General features: G+C 38.4%; 1 protein-coding gene across 1 annotated transcript; it reads left to right on the plus strand.

Moving 5' to 3' along the window:
* Positions 1-72: 72 nt before the first annotated feature.
* Positions 73-24383, plus strand: LOC109926867 (myosin heavy chain, skeletal muscle, adult). The gene is made up of 39 exons (XM_020526715.1): positions 73-276; positions 372-515; positions 618-774; positions 1777-1804; positions 1915-2032; positions 4742-4834; positions 4994-5057; positions 5162-5260; positions 5399-5502; positions 5593-5731; positions 7859-7977; positions 8070-8219; positions 9544-9714; positions 9853-10156; positions 10236-10306; positions 11331-11418; positions 11579-11696; positions 11784-11907; positions 11996-12132; positions 12239-12494; positions 14985-15227; positions 15674-15850; positions 15955-16100; positions 16193-16283; positions 16376-16765; positions 16855-16981; positions 17085-17203; positions 17583-17779; positions 18361-18544; positions 19119-19284; positions 19649-19773; positions 19887-20195; positions 20355-20558; positions 20652-20777; positions 20866-21036; positions 21143-21247; positions 21388-21483; positions 21626-21754; positions 24357-24383. The coding sequence occupies exons 1-39, from the start codon at positions 73-75 to the stop codon at positions 24381-24383; spliced, it is 5820 nt and encodes a 1939-aa protein (XP_020382304.1).
* The last annotated feature ends 928 nt before the right edge of the window (positions 24384-25311 follow it).

The following is a 25311-nucleotide window of genomic DNA, read 5'->3' on the forward strand; positions in this document are numbered from 1 at the left end:
TCATTAAATAAATTACATTCCAATAATACTTTATATTCTGTTTTCTGCTGTTTTCCCCAGTGAACTGCAACCATGAGCGCAGATGCAGAAATGGCTGCTTTTGGGGAGGCGGCGCCCTACCTACGAAAGTCTGAGAAAGAACGGATCGAAGCACAAAATCGACCCTTCGAAGCGAAGACTGCTTGCTTTTGCGTGGATCCGAAAGAGGAATTCACCAAAGGCAACATCAAGAGCAAGGAAGGTGGCAAAGTGGTCGTTGAAACCATAAATAAGCAGGTGTGAGCTTCAGAAAAGTGTAGCTCTAGAAAAAAAGCTTTTAACAATGTTTTTGTTTTAAGAACGTAACTAAAGATCTACTGGTCATTTTACAGACTGTAACTGTGAAAGAAGACGAAGTCTTCCCAATGAACCCTCCAAAATTCGATAAAATCGAAGATATGGCCATGATGACTCATCTGAGTGAACCAGCCGTGCTGTTTAACCTCAAAGAGCGTTATGCAGCTTGGATGATCTATGTAAGTGAACCCATCTCTCTCTGAGAAATAACAGCAGAAATGTTACTCATCGCTCAAAAGATTTTGCAGAATTTCTAACGCCCTTCGATTCTCTGCCTTCAGACCTACTCTGGGCTGTTCTGTGTCACGGTGAACCCCTACAAGTGGTTGCCAGTGTACAACCCCGAGGTCGTGGCGGCTTACAGGGGCAAGAAGCGTCAAGAGGCTCCTCCCCACATCTTCTCCATCTCTGATAACGCCTATCAGTTCATGCAAACTGGTAAGCTGGAAACTTCACTATCAATGCCGCTATCAACATCTGTTTTTAAACAAAAGAAAAACAACCAAAATTCATGTAAAAAGCTCCTAAGGGGCACTATAATAAAAGTTAAAATGTACCAAAAGAAATTTACCATTCAGGCCTTACATAAAAAAAAGTAGGGTCTTATGGTACAACCATGGTGTCCACACTTTTAGGCCAGAAGGTCCAGATTGAATCTGCGGCCTTCTGGCCCAGAAGTATGTCTGAACAGGTTGATTAAAATAAATAAAAGGTTTGGGGATAAGTGTTATCTCCAAACTGGAAATATTAGCATGTCCTTCTAAGTGACTTCATAGCACTTGGAGCCCTAGTGTGTCTTCTGAGTGTCTCCCGAAATAATCTATTCTAACTACATTATTTGGTCTCCATTTTTATACCCTGTTCTGTCATTCGAAGCCCCTACCTTTCACAAGTCCAGTTTTTTACAGTCATTTACCAATTATACCACAGCATGCATACAAGGCCCTGCTTGCTCAAGCTTCAGTCTAACAACCGGTAGTACCACTTATATTTCTCCTGCTGTGGCTGCCATCAGTGCAGCTGTGGCAATATGAAGGGGTATACATTGGGAATATCTTCCACTGCTGACATTTAGTGTCCATGATGGCCTCGTAATTCCATCAAAGACGCTTTGCTTTTACTTTTTACCCAATTAAGGCACTTAGCTTTGGTTCCCATGGGATTGAAGCAATCTCTCCTTGCTTATTCTCTTTTGTTTCAGGTCCTTTTGTAATTTAAACTATTTAGTCATATGACCCATTGCTCTCTTTTTTTCGTTTGGTTCACCTACAAACACTTTGTTAATGTTACCTGCAACTGCAAGGTATAAATGTCTCTTAGGATTAGATGGTAGTAGTATTCCAACAGCTACATGTTTTAATTATGCCTCATCCTAAGAAGCAACTGGTGAATGCTGTGGAGTATGGTAGATCCTAACAGTTGTTTATTTTCTGTTTCCAGACCGTGAAAATCAGTCCATCCTGATCACGTAAGATTTTTTGAGCTCTTGTGTACATATTTAGCACCTGAAAATCACAGTAATTTTGATTTTAAAAAACGTCTTGAAAATGTTTTATTGGTTCTCTGTTCTGTCCTTAGTGGAGAATCTGGTGCTGGGAAGACTGTGAACACGAAACGTGTCATTCAGTACTTTGCCTTGGTTGCAGCCGGTTCAGATGCCAAGAAGAAGGAGAAGGAGCAAACTGGCTCTCTAAAGGTAAATCAACATGTTCTAAATGAATGTTTAAACTGAAGAAAGCCCTAAACATTCTGTTATAAAATGGCAACAAATCATTTGGTGATAATATAAAAATGACTTTTTGTCATAATTTGCTGGCAATGGAACATTAATAGCAGTTTAGCACATCAGAAAATATATTTGGATGCAATTAAACCAAGGACTTTTCTTCATAGTTTAGATAAAATTACATTAAAATTACAACACAGAAATGTTCTAGTGGGTCTAATTAGCTACTGTTGGAGACTATCATCCAGAGAAGCAGTTATCAAAGGCTTGTGCATTCGATTTGTTGCCATTTCATTAAATTCCTAGTTTGGGGAATGTAAAACCTGGAGAGACAGCCTCAAGATGTGAAGACTGAGACAAGGAGAAATGTCTTTATTCAGAGGGTTGTGAATCTTTGGAATTCTCTATGCCAAATGATTATAGATGCTCCATTGTTGAATAAATCTAATGTTGAGACAGACAGGTAGTTGCTCCCTCAGGAATGTAATGACCAGGAGTTGAGGGGGAGGAGGAGAAATTTGAGTTGAAGCCGATGGTCAGCCAAGATTATATTAAGTGGCGAAGCACATTCATGCTGTTTTCTCTGGCTCCTATTTCCTATCTTGCACTTTTCCCCAACTACCTACATAACCAATTATTTTGCAACTCTTGAAATTCACCACAACTTACATTTATATAATATTTTTAGCATGACAAAACATCTTAGGGTGTTTCTCATGAGCACTATAAAACAATACATGACACTGAATCACAAAAAAAAAGGTGAGCAAATGCTTAGTCAAGGAGTTTAGGTTTTAAGGAATCTTTTAAATGAGAAAATGAGGTATGAAAACAGACAGGTGCAAGTTGAGATTTGCACAGTTTATGACCTACGCAAGTGAAGGCACAGCCACCAGTGTTGGAACAATTATAATCAGAGATGCTGAAGAGCTCAGAATTAGATAAGCACAGATATCTCAGAATTTTGTTGGGCCGCAGGACATTAAAGAATTGGACTGAACAAACCCATGGAGGAACTTGAAAATATGGATGAGAATTAGGGAGGAGCCAATATAGACTACTGAACACAGGTGAGAGAGATGAATGGAATTGAATGAGGCAGAAATGTCTTGGTCAATGTGTATATCTGCATATGAATTAGAAGTGGGTCATTCAGCACTTCAAGACTGCTCTGCCATTCAATAAGATCATGATTCATCTCTTTATGTTTTGAGTTCCACATTCCTGTTTACCTCCTACAAACTGTGATTTGTTTTCCTTACAGGAGTCTATCAATATTCTATATTCGACTACCTTGCCTTTCTGCCTTCATAGACACAAAAGCTCCAAAACCACACAACTCTCTGAACAAAAAACATCCTCCTCATTTTTGTCCTGGAAGTATAATCCTTCAATTTAAAACAGGACTGGACTCACACACAAAGGGAAAATACATTCTAAGCTTACCTCATCAAAACAATTTAGGATCATTAATATTTGAATCAAATTACCCCTTACTCTTCTAAACTCCAGTCCAACCTGATCACTCCGAGTATCAATTGAATAAACCTCCTCTGAACTACCTCCAATGCATTTACAGCTTTTCTTAAATCAGGAGACCAAAACTGCGCACAGTATTCAAGATATGGTCTCACCAATACCTTGTATAACTGAAGCATACACTCTTATTTTCATGTTCAGTTCATCTCATAATAAAGGATAGCATATAAGTGACCTTTTTAATTACATGCTGACCTCAAGCTTCAGAGAATGTGGGAGAGTGCATTGAAAGAGTTGAGCCCAGAGGTAACAAAGGAATGAATTAATATTTGAACGGAAGATGAGAGGGAGATCGAATGCGAATGTCAGATAAGGAGTTTGATAATTGAGGAAAAGTGGAGGGGTCAAGACAGGAGGTGCTGAGTTAGAACTGGATGTCTTCAGTGTAAAGGTGAAAACTAACATGGTGCATTTAAATGAAGGTACCAAGGGGCAACAGGCAGATGAGAGTAAAGAGGGAATCAAGAGGAGATCGTGGTTGGGAAAATGGAGAGCACTGTGGGGGAGGGGGGGGTGGGGTGCAAGAAGTATTTACAAGTGATTCTTTGGCTGTATTTGAGAATGTCTATGCACCTGTTGTTAACTCTGGTAATGTATTCTAGTCTCACAGCCCTGTGAGTTAAAAGAAAGCTTCTTCTTGCTATTCCAAATCTCTTACATCTCCAAGTTACTTCTTGCTAGACACCTCAACTGCGTATAAAAGCACTGCAGATACTCAAAATCTGAAATAAAAATAGAAAATGCTGGAGAATGTCAGCAGGTCTGGCAGCATCTGTGGAGAGAGAAATAGAGTTAATGTTTTGAGTCTGATATAACTCTGGTTCAGAATGTATTTGTTCTGCAGAAGAGTCATATTGGTCTCAAAATGTTAACTCTAATTTTCTCTCTCCACAGATGCTGCCAGACTTGCTGAGGTTCTCCACATTTTCTGTCTTCTTTGAAATGAATTGTTTATTTGCATTGACTATCACACCTTCGAAGCACCTCTAACGAATCATGCTGTAATTACATTGTTCTAACAAAGTGCAGCTTTGATTTTTCCTTTTCATGGTCATACTAGTTAAACATTATCATGTTCACATTGTTTTCAACTAAGAAATTAATTATTTCATTATTAACACTTGTCAAATACACTTCTAGGGAACACTGGAGGATCAAATCATCCAAGCTAACCCTCTGCTGGAAGCTTTTGGTAATGCCAAGACAGTGAGAAATGACAACTCGTCTCGCTTTGTAAGTGTTTGGACAGCACCAATGTTAAAAGTTAATTTTAATCATGTTAAACAGCAGGAAATAAACTAAACAAAACTTTAAAAGCACATTTAATACTCATTTTGTGAAACATCTCTCAAAGAGTTCAGCTAACTATATTTCTAAAATTTTATTTCCAAGGGTAAATTCATAAGAATTCACTTTGGAGCCACAGGAAAACTGGCCTCCGCTGATATTGAAACTTGTAAGTGCTTATCAGTCTCATACATACTCATATAAGTTTGAAATGCTCCAATCAATTTATTAAGGAGGCAATATTCCTAATTAGTTCTAATGTTCCAAATACAGATCTGCTGGAGAAATCCAGAGTTACATTCCAGTTAAAAGCTGAAAGAAGCTATCACATTTTCTACCAGATTACAAGCAACAAAAAGCCAGAACTTATCGGTAAGAGATCTGGAGATAAAGTTAGTTGAAATTTTCACCAATTGTTGCTTTTTTATTAGTAGGTTTCAAGCACATTTATTACTAAAATAAAAGTATTTAAAATTCACCAATTTATGTGCTGCTATTATTTGATTTCAGAAATGTTACTCATTACCACCAACCCCTACGACTTCCATTTTGTTAGCCAGGGGGAGATCAGTGTTCCCAGTATCGATGACGAGGAGGAACTGATGGCAACTGATGTAAGTTTATTCTCTGTGCTTGCGAATTTCAAATTTCCATCCCTTTTTCAGAGCACTCTCATGTTACTGATTACTCTTGTTGTTTGCTAGGAAGCCATTGACATTTTGGGCTTTACAAGTGAAGAGAAAACAGGCATCTACAAACTTACCGGTGCAGTAATGCACTATGGCAACCTAAAGTTCAAACAGAAACCACGAGAGGAACAAGCAGAGCCTGATGGCACTGAAGGTAACATGAAAGCAATTGAACATGGTGAAGAATGTTATAAAGCATAATAATGTGTCTTGCATCTCAAAATATTGGTATGATACAGAACTGGAAGTTAAATTTGCACAAGTAAAAGAGACTGAGGGATAGAATCTCGTGCCTACCTTGATAAGTTCTTTTGTTGCAACATGGATAATGGAACATAACTGTGTCCTTTGTTTGGAGAATTGACCTTTTGTCAAATCTGTAATATTGGTGAATATTGTTCCTCTGTTTACTTATCATTGAGACCACTAAGCTGTTCATGAGCTATAGGTAATGACAAATTCTAATAAACTAAGGGATCACAAATGTTTTACTGGTGCTGCATTATGCATGAAGAATTCACAAGTGATGTGCTACCATATGAATCACTTCACATGGTAGGCCAATATTCTGTGCTTCTTTTGTATTAAGGCCGTTTGGCATATCATGTTTTTGTTGGATCATTAATACTGCTACTCTTGCTCTTTCCCCATGACCCTTGAATGTATTTCCTTCAATTATTTGTTCAATTACTTTGAAAGTTACCATCAAATCTGCTTCAACAACTCTTACAATCAGGGGTTTGCAGATCTTACAATTTGTTACATTCAAGAAGGTTCCTTCTGAAGCCTAATGGGTCTTACATATTATATAAGAATGTACAAGGAAACAACTTAATCAATACACAATGTTGCAATTTGTTTGAGTAATATTATTAATTAATCACATCCAGTTGCCCCCAGTGACAATGATTGATATAGTTCCGCGTATGCTTCTCACACATTTTATGCAGGTAAAGCTTGTGAATTACTACTTCTACATTTGGGGTTTTGAGTAAAGGCAAGGATGGAAATTTAATAAAGTACCATTGTGCATCAGTAAAATCCTAGCAGTAACTTGGAATTTGAATTTCCTCAGGGCTTGTCCTGACCCATCCCAATTACTATTGTGCAAATTCAAGAGAAACCCTCATCTGTTAGATTATAACTGAAAGTTGGGAGTCTTGCACATGTTAGAAATCTTGATGTGTTTCACAGGTGCATTATTAATGAAAATTTGACACTTGGCGATGTTGAGGAACTTAGTCGTAAAGGTAGGTTTTAAGCAGCATCTTAAAAGTGTAGACAGGGAGAGAGAATAGGCTTGATATCGGAACTCCAGACCAGAATTGGAAGACCACAGAGAATTCAATGGAGATTCAAGAGGGTGAGGTGAGGTGAGATGAAGGCATGAAAGAATTTGAACACAAGGATGAGGGTTCTAAACCTGACATCTGACTGAACCAATAAAGTGACATGGATCCAAGATGAAACTTAGAAGTAGAACAAAATGGTTAGAAGAAAGGAAAACAGAACAGATCTGACACAAATCAGGGTATGACAAATTATGGCAAATAGAGAGAGCCCAGCTCAATGACAGCTTGTCCAGATTGGTTTATCAGTCAGGTGGACCAACATTTTTTTTCTTTTTATGCTGAGAAAATTGCAGCTAGGCAGAAATGTTCTCTACTTGTTGTTAAGTGACATCAATTGGTTCAGTGCTGGAAAGTTGGGTCTTTCCACCTAGAACCTAATTGGAGTAGTTGGGATCATGACAGGATATGAATGTTAACTCCCTGTCTAATTATGCTGCTTTCCCACATTAATGCTGACCACCTTTGGGACTGGAAGATTTTGCCTATTAGTTGTATTTCACTTTCTATGAATGCTTAAGTCTTAAGTATTTCCAGCATTTTCTGTTTCCAAAATACAGAAAAAGAAAAGGTAAGTTTTGGCACAAATGCTCAAATTCAAGGACAAAATATTTCCAGTGGCAGGAGGTTCTTTAACCAAAGGTCAAAGATCTAAGCTAATTAGTAAAATACATAGAGATGAGATGAGTAAAAGAGAATTTGTTTTTTGACAGTGAGCTTTTAAATCTGGAATGCATATTCTGTACAGTGATAGAAGAAGATGCAATAATACCTTTCAAATTGTTATTGGATAAATGCAGGAAAGGGAAATATTTCCAAGGCTGAATGCAAAGTGCAAGACAGTAGAATAATTCTTTCAAATGGCTGGTACAAGCATGATAGCTGGTTTCATTCACCTTACAGTATGACTGAACCACTTTTCTCCTTTTTAGTTGCTGACAAAGCTGCTTATCTGATGGGTCTCAACTCTGCTGATTTACTCAAATCTTTGTGTTTCCCACGAGTAAAGGTTGGCAATGAATATGTGACAAAAGGTCAGACTGTACAGCAGGTACTGTATTGACTTCTGATGTCCATCTGGTGAAATTGTTCGTTAGTGTTCTGATGTACATTCTGTCACTGTTGTGTATTTTGTCTTGATAGGTGAACAATGCTGTTGGTGCCCTTGCAAAATCAGTCTATGAGAAAATGTTCTTGTGGATGGTGATTCGTATCAACCAGCAATTGGACACAAAACAGCCCAGGCAGTTTTTCATTGGTGTGCTGGACATTGCTGGTTTTGAAATCTTTGATGTAAGCTACATTACATTATTTTTGGGGAATATCTAAACTGTATGTATTATTGTGATGTTAGTTGATATTTTATGAATGGGAAATTAATACCTACTGTGTACTCCAGATGACAAGTTAGATGGTTGGGATCATTTACATCAAGTACTCCATGTCTTAAAGTATAATCTTTTATTTTGTATTTGTGTTATACGTTCCTATGCATACATTTAAAATGAAAACTATTTATGTAAACTTGCCTTAGTGTAATTATGCTCCCCTGCCACTAGTGACATTTCAATTGTGCCACTTGGAGTAAGGGAGTCAGTTATGGTTCACTGATAGCAGGCACCCCTATGAACTAGAACACGTACGTTCTAGCACTATTTCAGAGACTTGATAATCCAGGCTGACATTTCAGTATGGAGAGAATACTGTGCTCTTTTTTGGGTAAGGCATTAAATGGTGGCCCCCTTTTGATCTCTTAGGTGGATGTAAAACATCCCATTACTGTTTAAAGAAGGACAGAAGATTCGTTTCCGTTGTCTGACCAGTAGTTATCCCTCAACCCACATAGATCATCTAGTCATTCCTGCTTGTGTGACTATGCACTGTACAAAAGTGTTGTCTTTTTCTCACATTAAAACAGTGGTGACATTCTAAAGCAGTTAATAAGTTCTGATGTACTTTAAAACATATGGAAGTCATGCAAAGTACCATAAATGTCAATGGAAAGTGTTTCTTTCTTTACATAGTGATATGATTACGTAGGCTGTTTCATTATAATACTTCCATATGAATTTATACTATAACACATTAATACGTTGTGTTTTGGCTATACTATTTTTAATGTTTTACGAATCAATTTTATAATCATCAAAAGCAGACTGCAGATAAAACAAGATTAGAGGGCAAGGGATAATTGGACCTGGTCTACAGATCTAATCTAGTCTGCATTCTGTTATTTTTATATACAAATAAATATATATATAATAATATATCATATTATAAAGTTCTAAATTCATAAGTAAAATGGTATTTATGTTTAAACCTGTCACAAAATAATTGCAACGGTTGTGCTATAGCACCTCCATTGGAGTAGGATGTAATTACAGGCTGCAAAATTTAAATTGGTGATTTTCATTATAAGTATGTACACATACATATGAAAAGGTGGAAAATGAGAGGGATGGTTCACAAATGTAAAAAAAAATGTTCTAACTGTATACAAATGGTGCTTACTTTCATTATGCTTTTTTTTTAAACAAAGTGGACAATTCAATGACTATCTCTTTTAATTGCTGTATACAATACAGTTAATCACTTTTAATTGCTCTATATTATGCAGTTCAACAGCTTTGAACAGTTATGTATAAACTTCACTAATGAGAAGCTGCAGCAATTCTTCAATCACCACATGTTTGTTCTGGAACAAGAAGAGTACAAGAAGGAAGGAATTGAATGGGAATTCATTGATTTTGGTATGGATCTGGCTGCTTGCATTGAGCTCATTGAAAAGGTGAGAACATTAAAATAATATATGTAAGGATTGATGCTAATAATGGACACATGATATGATTGTAGCTGCTACATATGCTTATAATTGAATGAACATTTGATGCACTTTATTCCAATATATGTATACCTCAATTAACAGCCCATGGGGATTTTCTCAATCCTGGAAGAGGAGTGTATGTTTCCCAAGGCTTCAGATACCACCTTCAAGAATAAGTTATATGATCAGCACCTTGGAAAATCCAAAAACTTTCAGAAACCCAAGCCTGCTAAGGGCAAGGCTGAAGCTCACTTTGCCTTAATCCACTATGCTGGCATTGTGGACTACAACGTCAGTGGTTGGCTGGAAAAGAATAAGGACCCACTCAATGAAACTGTTATTGGGCTATACCAGAAGGCTTCTCTGAAACTGTTGCAAACACTTTATGCTGGTCATTCAGCAGAAGGTATGATTTAATCATTAATTTTGAGAATATTTTGTCCATACATTTTCCATTACTAATTGCTGAAAATATGTCCTTGCAGCTGAAGCTGGTGGCAAGAAAGGAGGCAAAAAGAAGGGTTCATCTTTTCAGACTGTCTCAGCTTTGTTTAGGGTATGTTTTCTTTTTAATATATTAGAACTGCATAATTTAGCTTGGAGTGATTACTTCAGAGAAGTATTCTCTCAGGAAAATGATGTTGGTGAACAGTCCTGTACTATTAATTTAGAGACTGAGGCTTTGAGGACTGGAATTCAAGTTCCACTAATGATTGTGGAATTTAAATTCTATTAATAAAATCTAGAATTGAAGGTTTTTCTCAATAATGCTGACCATGCTTGTTGTAATAAATACCTTTTAAAGAAGCAAGTTTGTCATCCATAACTGTGACTTCAGATCTACAGTACTCTTAACTGCCCTCGAAAATGGCCTAGCAAGCTTCTCAATTCAAGGACAATTACAGATGGATAACAAATGCTGGCTTACTAGTAACACATGCGATGTCAAATTAACAATTATGGTCACAGGGTCACAGTTCAAGAATATCAGGTAGATCATTTAGGACTAAGATGAGGATAAATTTCTTCACCCAGAGTCTGGTGAGCATCTGGAATTCTCTGAGGTGAATTAAGACCAAAGCACTGAATATTTTCAGGAGGCAGTTGGACAAAGTCATTAGAGCTAAAGGGATCTGAGGGTATGGGAAGAGAATGGGAATTGGTACTGACTTAGATGATTAGCCATCATCATATTGAATATTGGGGTAAGTTTGAAGGGCTGAGTGGTTTACATCTATTCTTAATTTCTACGTTCCTACGTAATAAAAATAAAATATAGAAGGTGACGATCACGTCCATGATGGTTCTTTTAATGGGTGAAAGATATATGCATTTTCAACATAATACTACTGTTATTGAGGACTTAGAATGGAGCTTCATTCTTGGAAAACTTGAAAAAATTCTTGGTTATAATTTTCCCAGGCTGCTTACAGAGTCTGTTGGAAATAAAAGAAAAGCAAGCCAGGGTAGATTACCAGCTGATTCAAATGGCTGCATAAATTTATACCAATAGAGCATAATGGTAAACACAGGTTAATAGAAATGCTTCAAACATAATGAAGATAACTTGTCTTCTACAGGAAAATCTGAATAAATTGATGACTAACTTGAGGTCTACTCACCCACATTTTGTGCGCTGCATAATTCCGAATGAGACAAAGACACCAGGTAGTTGAAATATATTGTATTAGAATTCAAACAAACAAATCTTGTAACAGAATACAGCATTTACGTTTCTATTCACCAGTAAATATCCAATCACATTGACAATTGGAATAAAAATGTAGCTAAAAGAAAAAATATCACTACCATTCCTTTCATTTCTTAGGTGCTATGGATAATTACTTAGTTATGCATCAGCTCAGATGTAATGGTGTACTTGAAGGAATCAGAATCTGCAGAAAGGGATTTCCAAGTAGAATTCTGTATGGTGACTTTAAGCAAAGGTAAGAATCTATGTAAATGCACAATGTTTTGATGAAAATTAACATGGAGCTGCACTTTTTAAAATTCTTAAACATTAAACATAACAGATACAGGATTCTGAATGCAAGTGCAATTCCTGAAGGACAGTTCATTGATAGCAAGAAAGCATCTGAAAAACTCTTGAGTTCCATCGATGTTGATCACACCCAGTACAAGTTTGGTCATACTAAGGTCAGTGACCATTTTATAAATGTGTCTAATATTTTACAATGTGATGAATGGACTTTGTCACCATCTGAAACTACTTGCTTCATTAAAGGTGTTTTTCAAAGCTGGTCTCTTGGGTCTTCTTGAAGAGATGAGAGATGACAAGTTGGCAGAACTTGTTACCCGCATACAAGCTGTCAGCCGCGGATTTCTCATGAGAGTTGAATTCAAGAAAATGATGGAGAGAAGGTAAAGTTAACCTACATCTTTCTGATATGAATTGTATAAAGGGATGGAAAGTTCAGTCATGTATAGATATTGTTTATACAATTATCTTTGTCATTTTCTCCTCCAGAGAATCTGTCTTTACCCTGCAGTACAACATCCGTGCATTCATGAACGTCAAGCACTGGCCGTGGATGAAACTGTTCTTCAAGATCAAGCCTCTTCTAAAGAGCGCTGAATCTGAAAAGGAAATGGCAAACATGAAAGTGGAATTTGAAAAGACTAAAGAAGCACTAGCTAAATCTGAAGCAAGAAGAAAGGAATTGGAGGAGAAAATGGTGACACTGGTACAGGAAAAAAATGACCTGGTTCTTCAAGTGCAATCGGTATGCTTTCTTGTTAGAGAAATGTTCTTATACATCAAGTTTGAATTCCAGGATCACCCCTATCCCATATGAGTGGTAGGTAGGTGTTGAAAAGAGCAAATAATTGGGTAGATTGACACCAGGCACCATCTTCCCATCACCTGAGCAATTAAGTGCTGGGCAGGAAGGTCCATGGTCAACCGTCACCAATAAAGACACTTCAACTGTCAATTAATGACTAAATTTATCCCAGTAACATGGGGCTGATTGGGGGCATGAATGGGGATTAGTGAGGTGGCCTCTGAAATCAATCCCCCCACCCTTGCCTCTGACTCCCTCTCCCTACATTGCTCCCCCATCATCCCAGCCCTGCCTCGGTAATAGTTTCTCATGATGTTTGCTGCCAGCCTTGGATTGACACATGCTTCAAACAGGGCCAGGCCTCGCTGTCCCGGGACTTGAATCATGAAGAATGACTAATTAACTGCCTGATTGCCACTTGTTCATGGGTGCTTTCCAACTGGTGGAGAAGCAGAAATCGCACTCTTAAATACTTCTCTACTCCTCCACAAAATCCTGACCACAATTCTTGATAAAAATAATTCAGTGCAGACTTTGTTACTTAGATAGTTCAACTTCTACTGAAGTAAATGAACATTTAAACTTCTACAGCTTCTCAATGAAACTTTGCACTCATCATGTAGGACGTTAAATGCTTTTGTCCATTATTTTCGCACACACCAAGCATCACACCTTTTACTGATTAGGAAGGAGTTCAAGGGTTAGAGGGAGAAAGCAGGAGAATGGGGTTGAAAAACACATCAGCCATGATCGAATGGCAGAGCAGATCTGCTGGCTGAATAGCCTAATTGTGCTCCTGTATCTTATGGTCTTACTCCACTCCATATATCAGTCCTGAAACAAGCTTGCGACTTCTTCGTTTCTGACCTTCTGGTATTTCAGAGGTTGACCATCATTCTAAATTTGTATAGAAATATTGCCAGTTAATGCTAAATTATGGGCAAATGCAGCAAGGATGACAGTATGAGTGCAATTTCAATTCCAATATTCTTGGTGATATGAAATTTAGACCTCAGAATTGAAACTTTGATATCAGTAAAAAAACATGTCTTGATACCTCTGCTTTGATGAGCCAATTAAAAAGTGCTTTTACTCAATGATCAAAGTTTGTCAAAGAATATATACGCCCAAATACGTTGGCATAATTCTGATTATTTGAAACATTGCACTTGTTTCAAACTGTCTCTCAAATTAGTGACATGTTGGATCAAGTTTTCATAGCATGTCAAGGATGGGAACCAAGGCAGACACACTCTTGAAATCTCACCACCATGTAGCATGATGGATTTCTGACAAGATTCTGGCTCATTGTTGATTTTTGCAAAGAAGGTACGATTTGGCAGGCTTCCTAAAAAGGGTCTGTCTGTAATAAAATATGAGAATGAGCAAATTGTTAACTTGCTGACGGGCCAATTACAATACTTTAAAGGAGGCAAGAGACACACAAAGGATCTCAAAGCTGATCCATGAGACAGAGATAGGCTGTTATGGACAGATGTTATTCGGAACACTGTATAAGAAAAGCAGGTTTCAAGGATGACATCCTGCATAAGCACACAATGGACGTTGTGTTTTTGATGCTCTTTCAGAGGGTAATCAATGCAAGCTGGGGCAGTTGTGGGCAGTATGCTGGGGAATGAGCCATCATAGATCATGGGGCATAGCAGGGATTGCAAAAAAAAAATGATGCTGCTGGACACGGGCAGGGGTTTTACTGGAATTCAGAACAAGCTTCTATGAATTGCGTATCAATGAGGAAGAAGTTCAGTAGCAATAATGGCAGATCCTTGACTTTGAGAGACAAAACGGTGTGGAATGATGGCTGGGAGACAACAAAGATGATACAGTGTCTATAAAGTGTACTGAGGAAGAATAAGCTTCCTAAGACTGCCAGAGTGTCAGTATAACAGGAGGCCTACTGCAGTCATGCACAGGAAATAGAATGCTTCACATGTGACATGGCCACTGCCCCTAAAATATCCTCAAGACAGGGGTATCAGTCAGTAACACAGTAGTCCTTTCACATGTACCTGCTCTGCTGCTGGGCTACCTATCTCCTCTTTCTTTCATTGGAGCACAAGAACAAGAGCAGAGGCTCCATCAATAATTTTATCATGGTAGATCATTACCTCAACATCACTTGACTATGCTATCCTCTCGGTGTCATTAGTATCCAGAAAATAAATCATCAACCACAATAATGACCCCAGCTTCCATTCAATCTGAATTCAACATATTCCTCTCCCACTCATTTTCCACCATGCCAACCCTATTTGGACCTCTTTAAAATTACATGCAGTGGCCAGGAAATCCTCCCAATGTCAGGGCCCCACCAGAAATTAAAATCCAGCCCATTGTCCTGGGTTGCATTCAATGAAATTTTTACGTATCATGATCTTGGTTAATAAGAATGCACTTTTTGTCTGTCAGGAAAGTGAAACACTGGCAGATGCTGAAGAAAGATGTGAAGGTCTTATTAAAAATAAAATTCAACTTGAGGCTAAACTTAAAGAAGCAAATGAAAGGCTAGAGGATGAAGAGGAAATAAATGCTGAGCTTACTGCCAAGAAAAGAAAATTGGAAGATGAGTGCTCAGAACTGAAAAAAGATATCGATGACTTGGAGCTTACTTTAACCAAAGTTGAAAAGGAGAAACATGCTACAGAAAACAAGGTATGAATATATGTAAATTTAAAATAATGGTTTGCACAATCTGAGTGTCCTTCTAATTTTGTTTTAGAATGTATGGTGTTAATTTTGCCAATTTAGGGGGTCAGTTAGGTCAGTTGGTTGGACAGCCGGTTTGCGATGCACATGATACTACCTGTGTGGGCTCAGTTCCCAGATAGGCTGAGGTTACCATGAAGGATTCTTCCTCTCAACATCTCCCCTCACCTGAGATGTAGTGACCCACAATTAAAACCACCACCAGTTGACTCTCTCCCTAATGAGAGAGCAGCCCTATGATTTGTTAAGATTATAATGACTTTACCTGTTGCCAATCTTATAGAATGGCAAAACACATTTTTTTCTGAACCATGTCAAAACAATTGACTCATGTGAGTGATGTTACAAATGGTAGATAGTAGTGGAATTTATATACTGTTTTGTACAAACAGGTCAAGAACCTTACAGAGGAAATGGCCACCCTTGATGAAAGCATTGTCAAGTTAACAAAGGAAAAGAAAGCTCTACAAGAGGCCCACCAGCAGACATTGGATGACCTGCAAGCTGAGGAAGACAAAGTCAATACACTCACCAAGGCCAAGTCGAAATTGGAACAGCAAGTTGATGATGTAAGTATCCATTGCAATAAAAACTAAAATATTCCATCATAGGTCCTTTCTTCCTGCTATCACTCTTAAAAATGTGTGCTTGGTTTTACTCTGTATGTTATCAGCTCGAAGGATCTCTGGAACAAGAGAAAAAACTACGCATGGATCTTGAAAGGTCCAAGCGAAAACTGGAAGGTGACCTTAAATTAGCTCATGAAATAATAATGGATCTGGAAAACGACAAGCAGCAAATGGATGAGAAACTGAAAAAGTAAGAAGAATTGCCACTCTTGTTATAGCTAGCTAGGCTGTGTCATATTTTTCTATAGAAAATATATTTAAATTGATCTATTTGCATTACAGAAAGGAATTTGAAATTAGTCAACTACTAAGCAAGATTGAGGATGAGCAGGTCCTAGGTGGTCAGCTACAAAAGAAAATCAAAGAGCTTCAGGTGAGTCACAAGGTTTACAGAATTTTGAATAACTTATGTATCATGCATGATCGCATAAAACACAGGTAAAGCTATATACCTTTTTACTTTAGGCTCGTATTGAAGAGCTTGAGGAGGAAATTGAAGCTGAACGTGCCTCTCGTGCTAAGACTGAGAAGCAGAGAGCTGACCTTGCTCGGGAACTTGAAGAAATCAGTGAACGACTAGAAGAAGCTGGAGGTGCGACTGCAGCACAGATTGAAATGAACAAGAAACGTGAAGCGGAGTTTCAGAAGATGCGGCGCGATCTGGAAGAAGCAACCCTCCAGCATGAAGCCACAGCTGCTGCTCTTCGTAAGAAGCAGGCTGATAGTGTGGCTGAACTTGGGGAACAAATCGACAACCTGCAACGTGTGAAACAGAAGCTGGAGAAGGAAAAGAGTGAGCTGAAGATGGAAATTGATGACCTGGCTAGTAACATGGAATCCATGTCCAAATCTAAGGTATGTTTCTGAAAAACTATGATTGTTGGATGAATTAAGAAGCTCTTTGGTTTAACATATGACACTGACAGACACAATTTCCTTAAAAGGCTAACTTTGAGAAGCTCTGTCGTACTCTTGAGGACCAACTTAGTGAGGTGAAGGCAAAGAATGATGAGAACGTACGTCTGGTTAATGACCTGGCAGCCCATAAGGCTCGTCTGCAAACTGAAAATGGTAATTGTTGGAATGAAGTCAGAATTTAGAGCATTTAAGCATACTGCCATTTATCCTTCAATTTTAAAACTTGGGTTGCAATCAATCCTTCATTTGTTCCCAGGCGAGTTTTCACGCCAAATGGAAGAAAAGGATTCCCTAGTTTCTCAACTGACAAGAGGAAAACAAGCATTCACTCAACAGATTGAAGAGCTAAAAAGACAACTGGAAGAAGAACTGAAGGTATTTAACTCTACAGGCAATCTAAATATGATAAACCGAGATAAAATGGTGAACAGATTGGCCAGATGCCAAGTGTATGTCACAGTTTTGTGAAAAAACTTTGGTGTCTATCATTCCATTCAGCAGACTAATGAGCAAGAATCTTAATTAAAACTAGAGAAAAAAATTCATTCAGTATCCACTTTCTCTTTAAACTGATGTTTGCATTAGGGTTAGTAATAAATTGCACAGTCCACAAGTTAATATTTAGTGCATGCATACATTTTCCAGATGGGTTTTTGTAATTCTTGAATGCCACTCATATATTTTAGTACTTGAAATACAGGATTATTTAAGCTTTTCACTTTGTCATTTCCTTTCATTCATATTTTGTATAAAGGCTAAGAACGCCTTGGCACATGCTCTGCAATCTTCCCGCCATGACTGTGATTTGCTCCGTGAACAATATGAAGAGGAACAGGAGGCAAAGGCCGAGCTCCAGCGCGGCATGTCCAAGGCCAACAGTGAAGTTGCTCAGTGGAGGACAAAATACGAAACTGATGCAATCCAGCGCACAGAGGAACTGGAAGATGCCAAGTGTGTACAGATTACCATATTCTTTTACTTACAACTTAAAAGATAGACAGGCCATGCTGTCTGGCTGTTCTGTAGCAGTGGCTTTATGCTCTGCACAAGATTCCTATCACCTTACTTTATGCATCCGCATCAAAATATCCTCTATTCCTTTCTCCTTCATGCAGTTAGCTAATCTCTACATACATGCATATATTGTAGCCTCTGCGTTAATGAGGTTCACCCTAAGTATCTTCTGGCTAAAGAAGTTTCTTCCAAATTTCCTATAAGATTTCTTGGTAATTATTGTATAATTATGGATCCCAGTTTTGGACTTCCCTTGCGTGGAAACATCTCTATGTCAAGCCTATAAAGACTCTTGCTAATTTGAAACAGCTCTGTTAAGTAACCCATAAACCTTCCTTTTGTTAAAAAGGGCATCAGATCATTCAATAATTCCTGATAGTTGTAACTTCTCAGTTCTTAAATTATACTTGTAAAACCTTTCCGGCACCTTCTCCAGTTCCATCAGATCATCTAATCAAATCAAGACCAGAGTACTGAGCGGTATTTCAATTTTTCAAACCACTGTAATTATTTGCCAGGAAAAAACTTGCCCAGCGACTCCAAGAGGCTGAGGATCAAATCGAGGCAGTAAATTCCAAGTGTGCTTCACTGGAAAAGACTAAGCAGCGATTACAAAATGAAGTGGAAGATCTAATGATTGACGTGGAGAGAGCTAATGCTGCTGCAGCCGCTCTTGATAAAAAGCAAAGGAATTTTGACAAGGTGAGGTAATGGCCTTGTGTCAATATTATTGGGTAAGGCCAGTGTCAGCCAATCCCATTCACTTCACATGATATCAAAAAGATAGCTGAAAGTACTAGGCACTGTAAAAGTTATAGGCCCTGATAATGTTCTGGCAAAAGTACTAAAGATTTGTGCTGCAGAACCAGCTGCACTCTTAGCCAAGCAGGTCCTATACAGCTACAAAACTGGTGTGTACCTGGCAAATTGGAAAACTTGCTTTCAACAGCACTTTCCAAACCTGTGATATTTATCATGTTGAAGGACAAGAGCAGCAGATGCATGGGAATACCATGCTGTAAGCTCCTCTTCAAGCCACAGATCATCCTGTCTTGGAACTGCACAACTGTTTGTTCACTATCATTGGGACAAAATCTTAGAACTCCCTTCCTAAAAGCACTTTGAGTTTACCTACTCTCCATGGATTACAATGGTTCGAGGAAGCAGCTCACCTCTTCCTTCTTAAAGTCAAAATTCAGTCCGATAAAAATAGCAAAGTTATGAGCCTTTTTGCCTGAGGATAAAGTATGACTTTTTAACTGTTGTGTCCGGACAGATTCTGGCAGACTGGAAACAAAAGTATGAGGAATGCCAATCTGAATTGGAGGCATCTCAGAAGGAATCTCGATCTTTAAGCACCGAACTCTTCAAAATGAAGAATGCTTATGAGGAATCTTTGGACCAACTTGAAACACTCAAGCGAGAGAACAAGAATCTTCAACGTGTGTTATTTTTTACATTTATAGCATTTTTTTAGCCTGTTTTACTCTCTTGTGTAATCCCAGTTTTAATTCTGCTGCTGTTGGTGGCCATGGCCAGCTCTTTAAGCTCTGTAATTCTCTTTCTAAAACTTGCTGGCTCATCACCTCTTCTCCTTCTTCAGAATGTTATATGAAGCATTCCTCTTTGGGCAAACTTTTGATTGCCTGTTCTAATATTTTGTTTGGCCCGGTGTCAAATTTTATTTTCTAATATCACTCTGAAAATATTTAAAACAGTTCGCTACATTAAAGATATTATAAATTGATTTTTTTTGCTGTAGAGAAAGTAGAGACTTACTGCTATGCATTATGTTTCTTTAAACAGAGGAGATCTCAGATTTGACTGAACAGCTCGGAGAGAGTGGCAAGGCACTACATGAGATAGAAAAGGCTAAGAAACAGGTTGAGACAGAAAAGAGTGAAATCCAGACTGCCCTGGAAGAAGCGGAGGTATGTGATTTTCATTGAAGAGATTACACCATTTCCAACAAGATTTAAAGCGGGCTAAACACACAGCATCCAAGACTTTGGCTTAAAACAAATCTATTTTTTTTCTTACATAGGCTTCCCTTGAGCATGAAGAAAGCAAATTTATGCGTATCCAGCTGGAGTTAAATCAAGTAAAGTCAGAAATCGACAGAAAGATTGCTGAGAAAGATGAAGAAATTGATCAAATTAAGAGGAACAATCAGAGAGTCGTAGACACTCTGCAAACATCTCTGGAGGCAGAAATCAGAAGCCGAAATGATGCTCTGAGAATCAAAAAGAAAATGGAAGGTGATCTCAATGAAATGGAGATTCAGTTGAGTCATGCAAATCGCCAGGCTACAGAAGCTACGAAGCATCTCAGGATTGTACAGACGCAACTTAAGGTATGGTTAATTTGTTGCTTCACTGTATTCGTACAAACATTAGTACTAAGCATTAAAATTGAATTAAATGACTTCTGCGGATAAGTCATTACTTACTGTATTAGCTGTTACAAAATCAACATTTGCAAGTCAATGGGGAACTCTCTCAATGTTACTCAGGATGCTCAGCTACAAATTGATGAAACTTTGCGGAGCAATGAGGACCTGAAGGAGCAACTGGCTATGTCTGAACGCAGAAACAACCTTCAGCAAGCTGAAATAGAAGAATTGAGAGCAGCACTGGAACAGACAGAAAGGGCTCGCAAGCTGGCTGAACAAGAACTTGTTGATGCTAGTGAGCGTGTACAACTTTTACATTCTCAGGTAAGTTGTTGCGGGACAACTGAAGAATATTGTTCAAAGATTTTAGGCTGAACGTTCAGTACTTCTCTTATGCACCTCTTTAACTTTTAATAGAACACCAACCTCATCAACACCAAAAAGAAGCTTGAAACAGATATCTCCCACCTTCAGTCTGAGGTTGAGGAAGCCATTCAGGAGGCAAGAAATGCTGATGAGAAGGCCAAAAAGGCAATTACTGATGTAAGTTTTGAATTTAAATTAGCCAGTCAAAACTTCGATATTTCATGCCAACGTATACAAAAAAAATATCATATTTAATTACCAAAAGGCTGCTATGATGGCAGAAGAGTTAAAGAAGGAGCAGGATACCAGTGCCCACCTTGAGAGAATGAAGAAAAACCTTGATCAAACAGTGAAGGACCTACAGCATCGTTTGGATGAGGCTGAACAGTTGGCCATGAAAGGGGGAAAGAAACAGATCCAGAAACTGGAAGCCAGGGTATGTAATAATGCTGAACCCTAAAGTACAGCTCTGAATGGTGGCATGGAGATCTGGAGCATTTCTTTTGTATGAGAGCACAACTGTTTATATTCTCCTACTTTAGGTACGTGAACTGGAGAATGAATTTGAAGCTGAGCAGAAGCGTTGCGCAGAAGCTGTCAAAGGAGCTCGCAAGTATGAAAGGAGGGTCAAAGAACTCACCTATCAGGTATGGAATGTAGATTCGAAATGACATTTTAAAGACAGTAAAATGTATCAGAAATTACTGATATTGATATTCACAATTCAACACATTTGCTTACTGGATAAGGATCAGATTTACATATTCTTGTTTTAATTTTTAAACAGTCTGAGGAAGATAGAAAGAATCTCCTGAGATTGCAGGATTTGGTTGACAAACTACAAATGAAAGTTAAAGCCTACAAGAGGCAGTCTGAAGAATCTGTAAGTAATTTTGAACGCTGTACTATTTGAGATTACTTGGTGTCCATTTATATTCACCGGAAATGTTTCAGGGCAGTATTTCAATGTCAATGTACCCCTACATTCTTATGCCAAATCGTAACCCTTTTTGACATCATTTCAGGAGGAACAGGCTAACATTCATTTGTCCAAGTTCAGAAAGGTGCAACATGAGCTTGAGGAGGCTGAGGAACGTGCTGATATTGCCGAATCCCAGGTCAACAAACTCAGGGCTAAAAGCCGTGACATCCAGGTAATTTTCTGTTTGTTTTAAATGTTACATTCAGTAATCTGGAGTCCTTAACTCTATATTATTACAACCAGTTGATCCTAACTGTAGATATTAATCTATTAGCAACTGTAGGAGGTTTCCAGCTTGACAGAATTGTAATTAGGTTGCATGACTTTTGTAACAGTACCTATCACAGAACAGAACTGTTGGCATGCCTTGACACAGTTGAGGGAGTCCTCTATAAAAGTTGAAAAAAAAACTAAATGCTTGGGACATGGGGAGAGTACAATCCCCACTCCTTAAGTGCAGTGTTTGAGATGACGCAAATAGGATCCTGATTATTTTGCAAGCCAGGTTTGTCAATGCATTGGATTTCAACTCACACACAATAGCAAAGGCTGTGTTTGTTGCCTCAGCGTGCACAGTGGGGTGCATTCACTGCACCAGCAGTTGTAGTGCCCAAGAGGTCACTTTCTTTTAAAAATGTGCTTCAATTGTGTGCATCACTGTCTTCCTCATAAATTTAGCAATACCTCACTTTTTAGTGTTGCCAAAATCCATTTATCCTCTCAACTTGTGTTTTTTGATCTGTTTTGGATGCCTGCTCACTGCCCACTCCCAACCCTCACATCCTCAAATGCCAACTAATCACATCCCACTCATTGCCCCTCCTGTTGCCCCTTGTGCCACCCTAATCTCAACCCTTCACCTCTCATTGCCTCATCTGAATGCCTTACTTACTGCCCCAGTCTCTTATGGATATGTTAACCTGAGTAGCAAACTGGGTGAGGGGAGCAGAGAACAGAGCTGTGAATGGGAGGCAGTGAGTGGAACAGACAATGGGGCTGGGAGTGGGAGGCAACAACAACGGCAGGGGCATACCAATCCCAGAGGGAAAGGACAATTTTTAGAAACGTTATACGCAAACAGAAATTTCTGGCAATACACAGCAGGACTCTCAGCACCTGTGGGGTGAAAGCAGTGTTAAATGCTTCAAATTCCATGACTCTTCATCAGAACCAGTTCAGATGCTACTAGACTGGCTGAGTTTCACCAGAAATTGTTGCTTTTATTTCAGATCTCCAGCACCTGCAGTTCTTTGTTTTAAAAGGTGTTATACTTGGTAACAAACGTACTGGTTATACGAGACCTCTGTTTTGAAGTACATAAAAGGAGTTGCATCAGTATGTCTCATTCAGCAATTTTACTGTTTTACTTCTGACATTAATTGCACCAAGTTCCTGCTCCTGGTGTGAGGGGTGTGCAAAAACTTTAATCAGCAACAATTACTTCCTGCTCCAGTGCATTGACAGGTGGTACAGCAAAACACTGCAGATGCTGAAAATCTGAGAGAAAAACTAAAAATGTTAGAAATACCATGCAGGCCTGGCAGCATTATGAAGGCAGAAACCAGAGACAAGACCTCAAGTCAATAACTCTTTCACACAACTGTTTAGAGATGTATCCATTTTTAGGCATGGAAAGGGAAGAGGGGAGGAGTAAAATGATAAAAAGAAAGGTTTGTGTTAAGATGAAAATTATAAGGGATGATGCGACAAATGGGATGATGTCACAAGTAGAAAGGGACAAATAGTGAAACAAAAGATGCGTATCTGGTTAAAGCAAAACCATTACAAAAGGGGCCATCCAAAAGCAAAACAATAAATGCAGCAGTTATAATCTGAAACTATTAGATACAATGCTGAGCCTGGAAGGCTATAAAATGCTTCATTGTATCATGAGGTGATGATCCTTAAGCTTCCTTTGGAATAGCATAACAGACTGAGGACAGAAAGGTGGGAGTGGGCTAGAGAATTAAACTGCAGGCAACCAGAAGCTCAGGGTCACACTTTTGGCTGAATGGAAATACTCCACAGCATGGTGGCCAAATCTGAATTAGGTCTCCCAAATGTAGAACAGAACACATCCTGCCAAACAAATCTAGTATACTAAAAGAAGTAAAATTGAATTATTGTTTCACCTGGGAGTGTTTGGAGGGTTAGCACAATGAGAATGTGGAGGCAAAATCTCATGTGCTGGCATGGTACCGCAAAGAGATGCAAAGGTGATGAAAATATGAATGGTTGAGGAGTGAACCAGGATGTCGCTTTGGAAGGCTAATTAGGTGGCATCATGCTGGAAGTGAAGGAAATAGCAGAGGGTAATCTTTTGAAGGAGGAAGCTTGGGGCGGGAAAATGTTGAGGACTAAGGCAGTCCTGTTGTTGTTCCAAGAAGTGTGAGGAATGCAATAAAATTGGTCAAAATCCCTATCAACTTTTGTGGGGAATGTAGTGGGGTTCTTCTTGATTGAGGAAAAAGTGAGACCTATCAGAAGTGCTGATGGTAGGGAAAGGGGTAACGGTTTCAACTCCATGTTGTTTCACACTGAACCTAAGAGAAACTACCTCTTCTGGGGAGTTTTGCTGTGGTAATAGGTTGATTATTCCTCGTATCCTGTTAGTTTAACATCACTTCTCAGCAGCAATTGCTTTGTTCTGAAAATTCATTCCCAAATATAATTAGAACGCTTTCCAAAAAATCAGTCCATGCAAAAACAGAACTATTGTTAATACAATAATTGGGTCCTGTTTGTTAATTGCAAAAAAAATGTTTATTTTACAGAAAGTAATAGTCCAAGCTGAAGAGTAATTGCAAGCTTGAAGAGTTCATTGAAGAAATTCACAGAATGTGCATTTCCTTGTAACTTATTTTTCTATACTATGTTAGAATTACTAGTAATGTGTTACTAATAAAGAAAGCATCAACTTGTTGAAACTTGTCTTGTCCTAATTTCTTTAGTTCTGATGAACCAATCAAAGATAGGATCAGAAGTATATTAGAAGTCAAATTGATATGTAAGCCAATTGTGTAGTCATTTGAGCTGCTAGTGCTTTATTCTCAGATACAATAAATATCTGTTAATAAGAAAAATAAATATGTTCCTCAATTACTCAGAAACTTTTCCTGTGGAGCCAAACTATTAAGATAATCAGGTTAAATTCTCACTTAAATAATTTCAGTCCTGCTGCGAAGGTTGCTATAATTGTATGGTGAGAACTTGACTCAAAAGTAAGCACTCAAAGTCATAGAGTCATAGAACCATAGAGCACAAAAACAGACCCTTCAGTCCAACTCATTGACCAGACATGCCAATCTGACTTTGCCCCATTTGCCAGCATATGACCCAAATCCCTCTAAACCCTTCCTATTCATATATCCATTCAGATGCCTTTTAAGTGTTGCAATTGTACCCACCTCCACCACTTCCTCTGGTATCTCATTCCATACACACACTAACCATTTCATGAATAAGTTACCCCTCAGGTCCTTTTTAAATCTTTCCCCTCTGACCTTAAATCTATGCCCACTGGTTAGCTTTAGGGAAAATGCTTGGAGGTGCAACTGTAGTGGGCCAAATGATCGGTTTCATTATAAAATTATGAGGTCCCACAATTCAGTCAGTTGGGACATGGCCTTTTCCAGCACTTGATGCCCCTGTTAGTCTTTCCCTCCACAATGTTTTCCAAGTGATCAATCCTCTTGTATAACCTGCGAAAATCAAAGTAGGTATAGTATT

This window comes from Rhincodon typus, chromosome 23 (genome assembly GCF_021869965.1).
Source record: "Rhincodon typus isolate 14 chromosome 23, sRhiTyp1.1, whole genome shotgun sequence".
NCBI lineage: Eukaryota > Metazoa > Chordata > Chondrichthyes > Orectolobiformes > Rhincodontidae > Rhincodon > Rhincodon typus.

Bases quoted from the DNA above. Each gene is read 5' to 3' on its own strand.
- LOC109926867 (XM_020526715.1), top strand. From the start codon at position 73: ATGAGCGCAGATGCAGAAATGGCTGCTTTTGGGGAGGCGGCGCCCTAC. The intron at 1,805-1,914 runs GTAAGATTTTTT...TTCTGTCCTTAG, and splicing joins AATCAGTCCATCCTGATCAC to TGGAGAATCTGGTGCTGGGA. The intron at 20,778-20,865 runs GTAAGTTTTGAA...AATTACCAAAAG, and splicing joins CCAAAAAGGCAATTACTGAT to GCTGCTATGATGGCAGAAGA.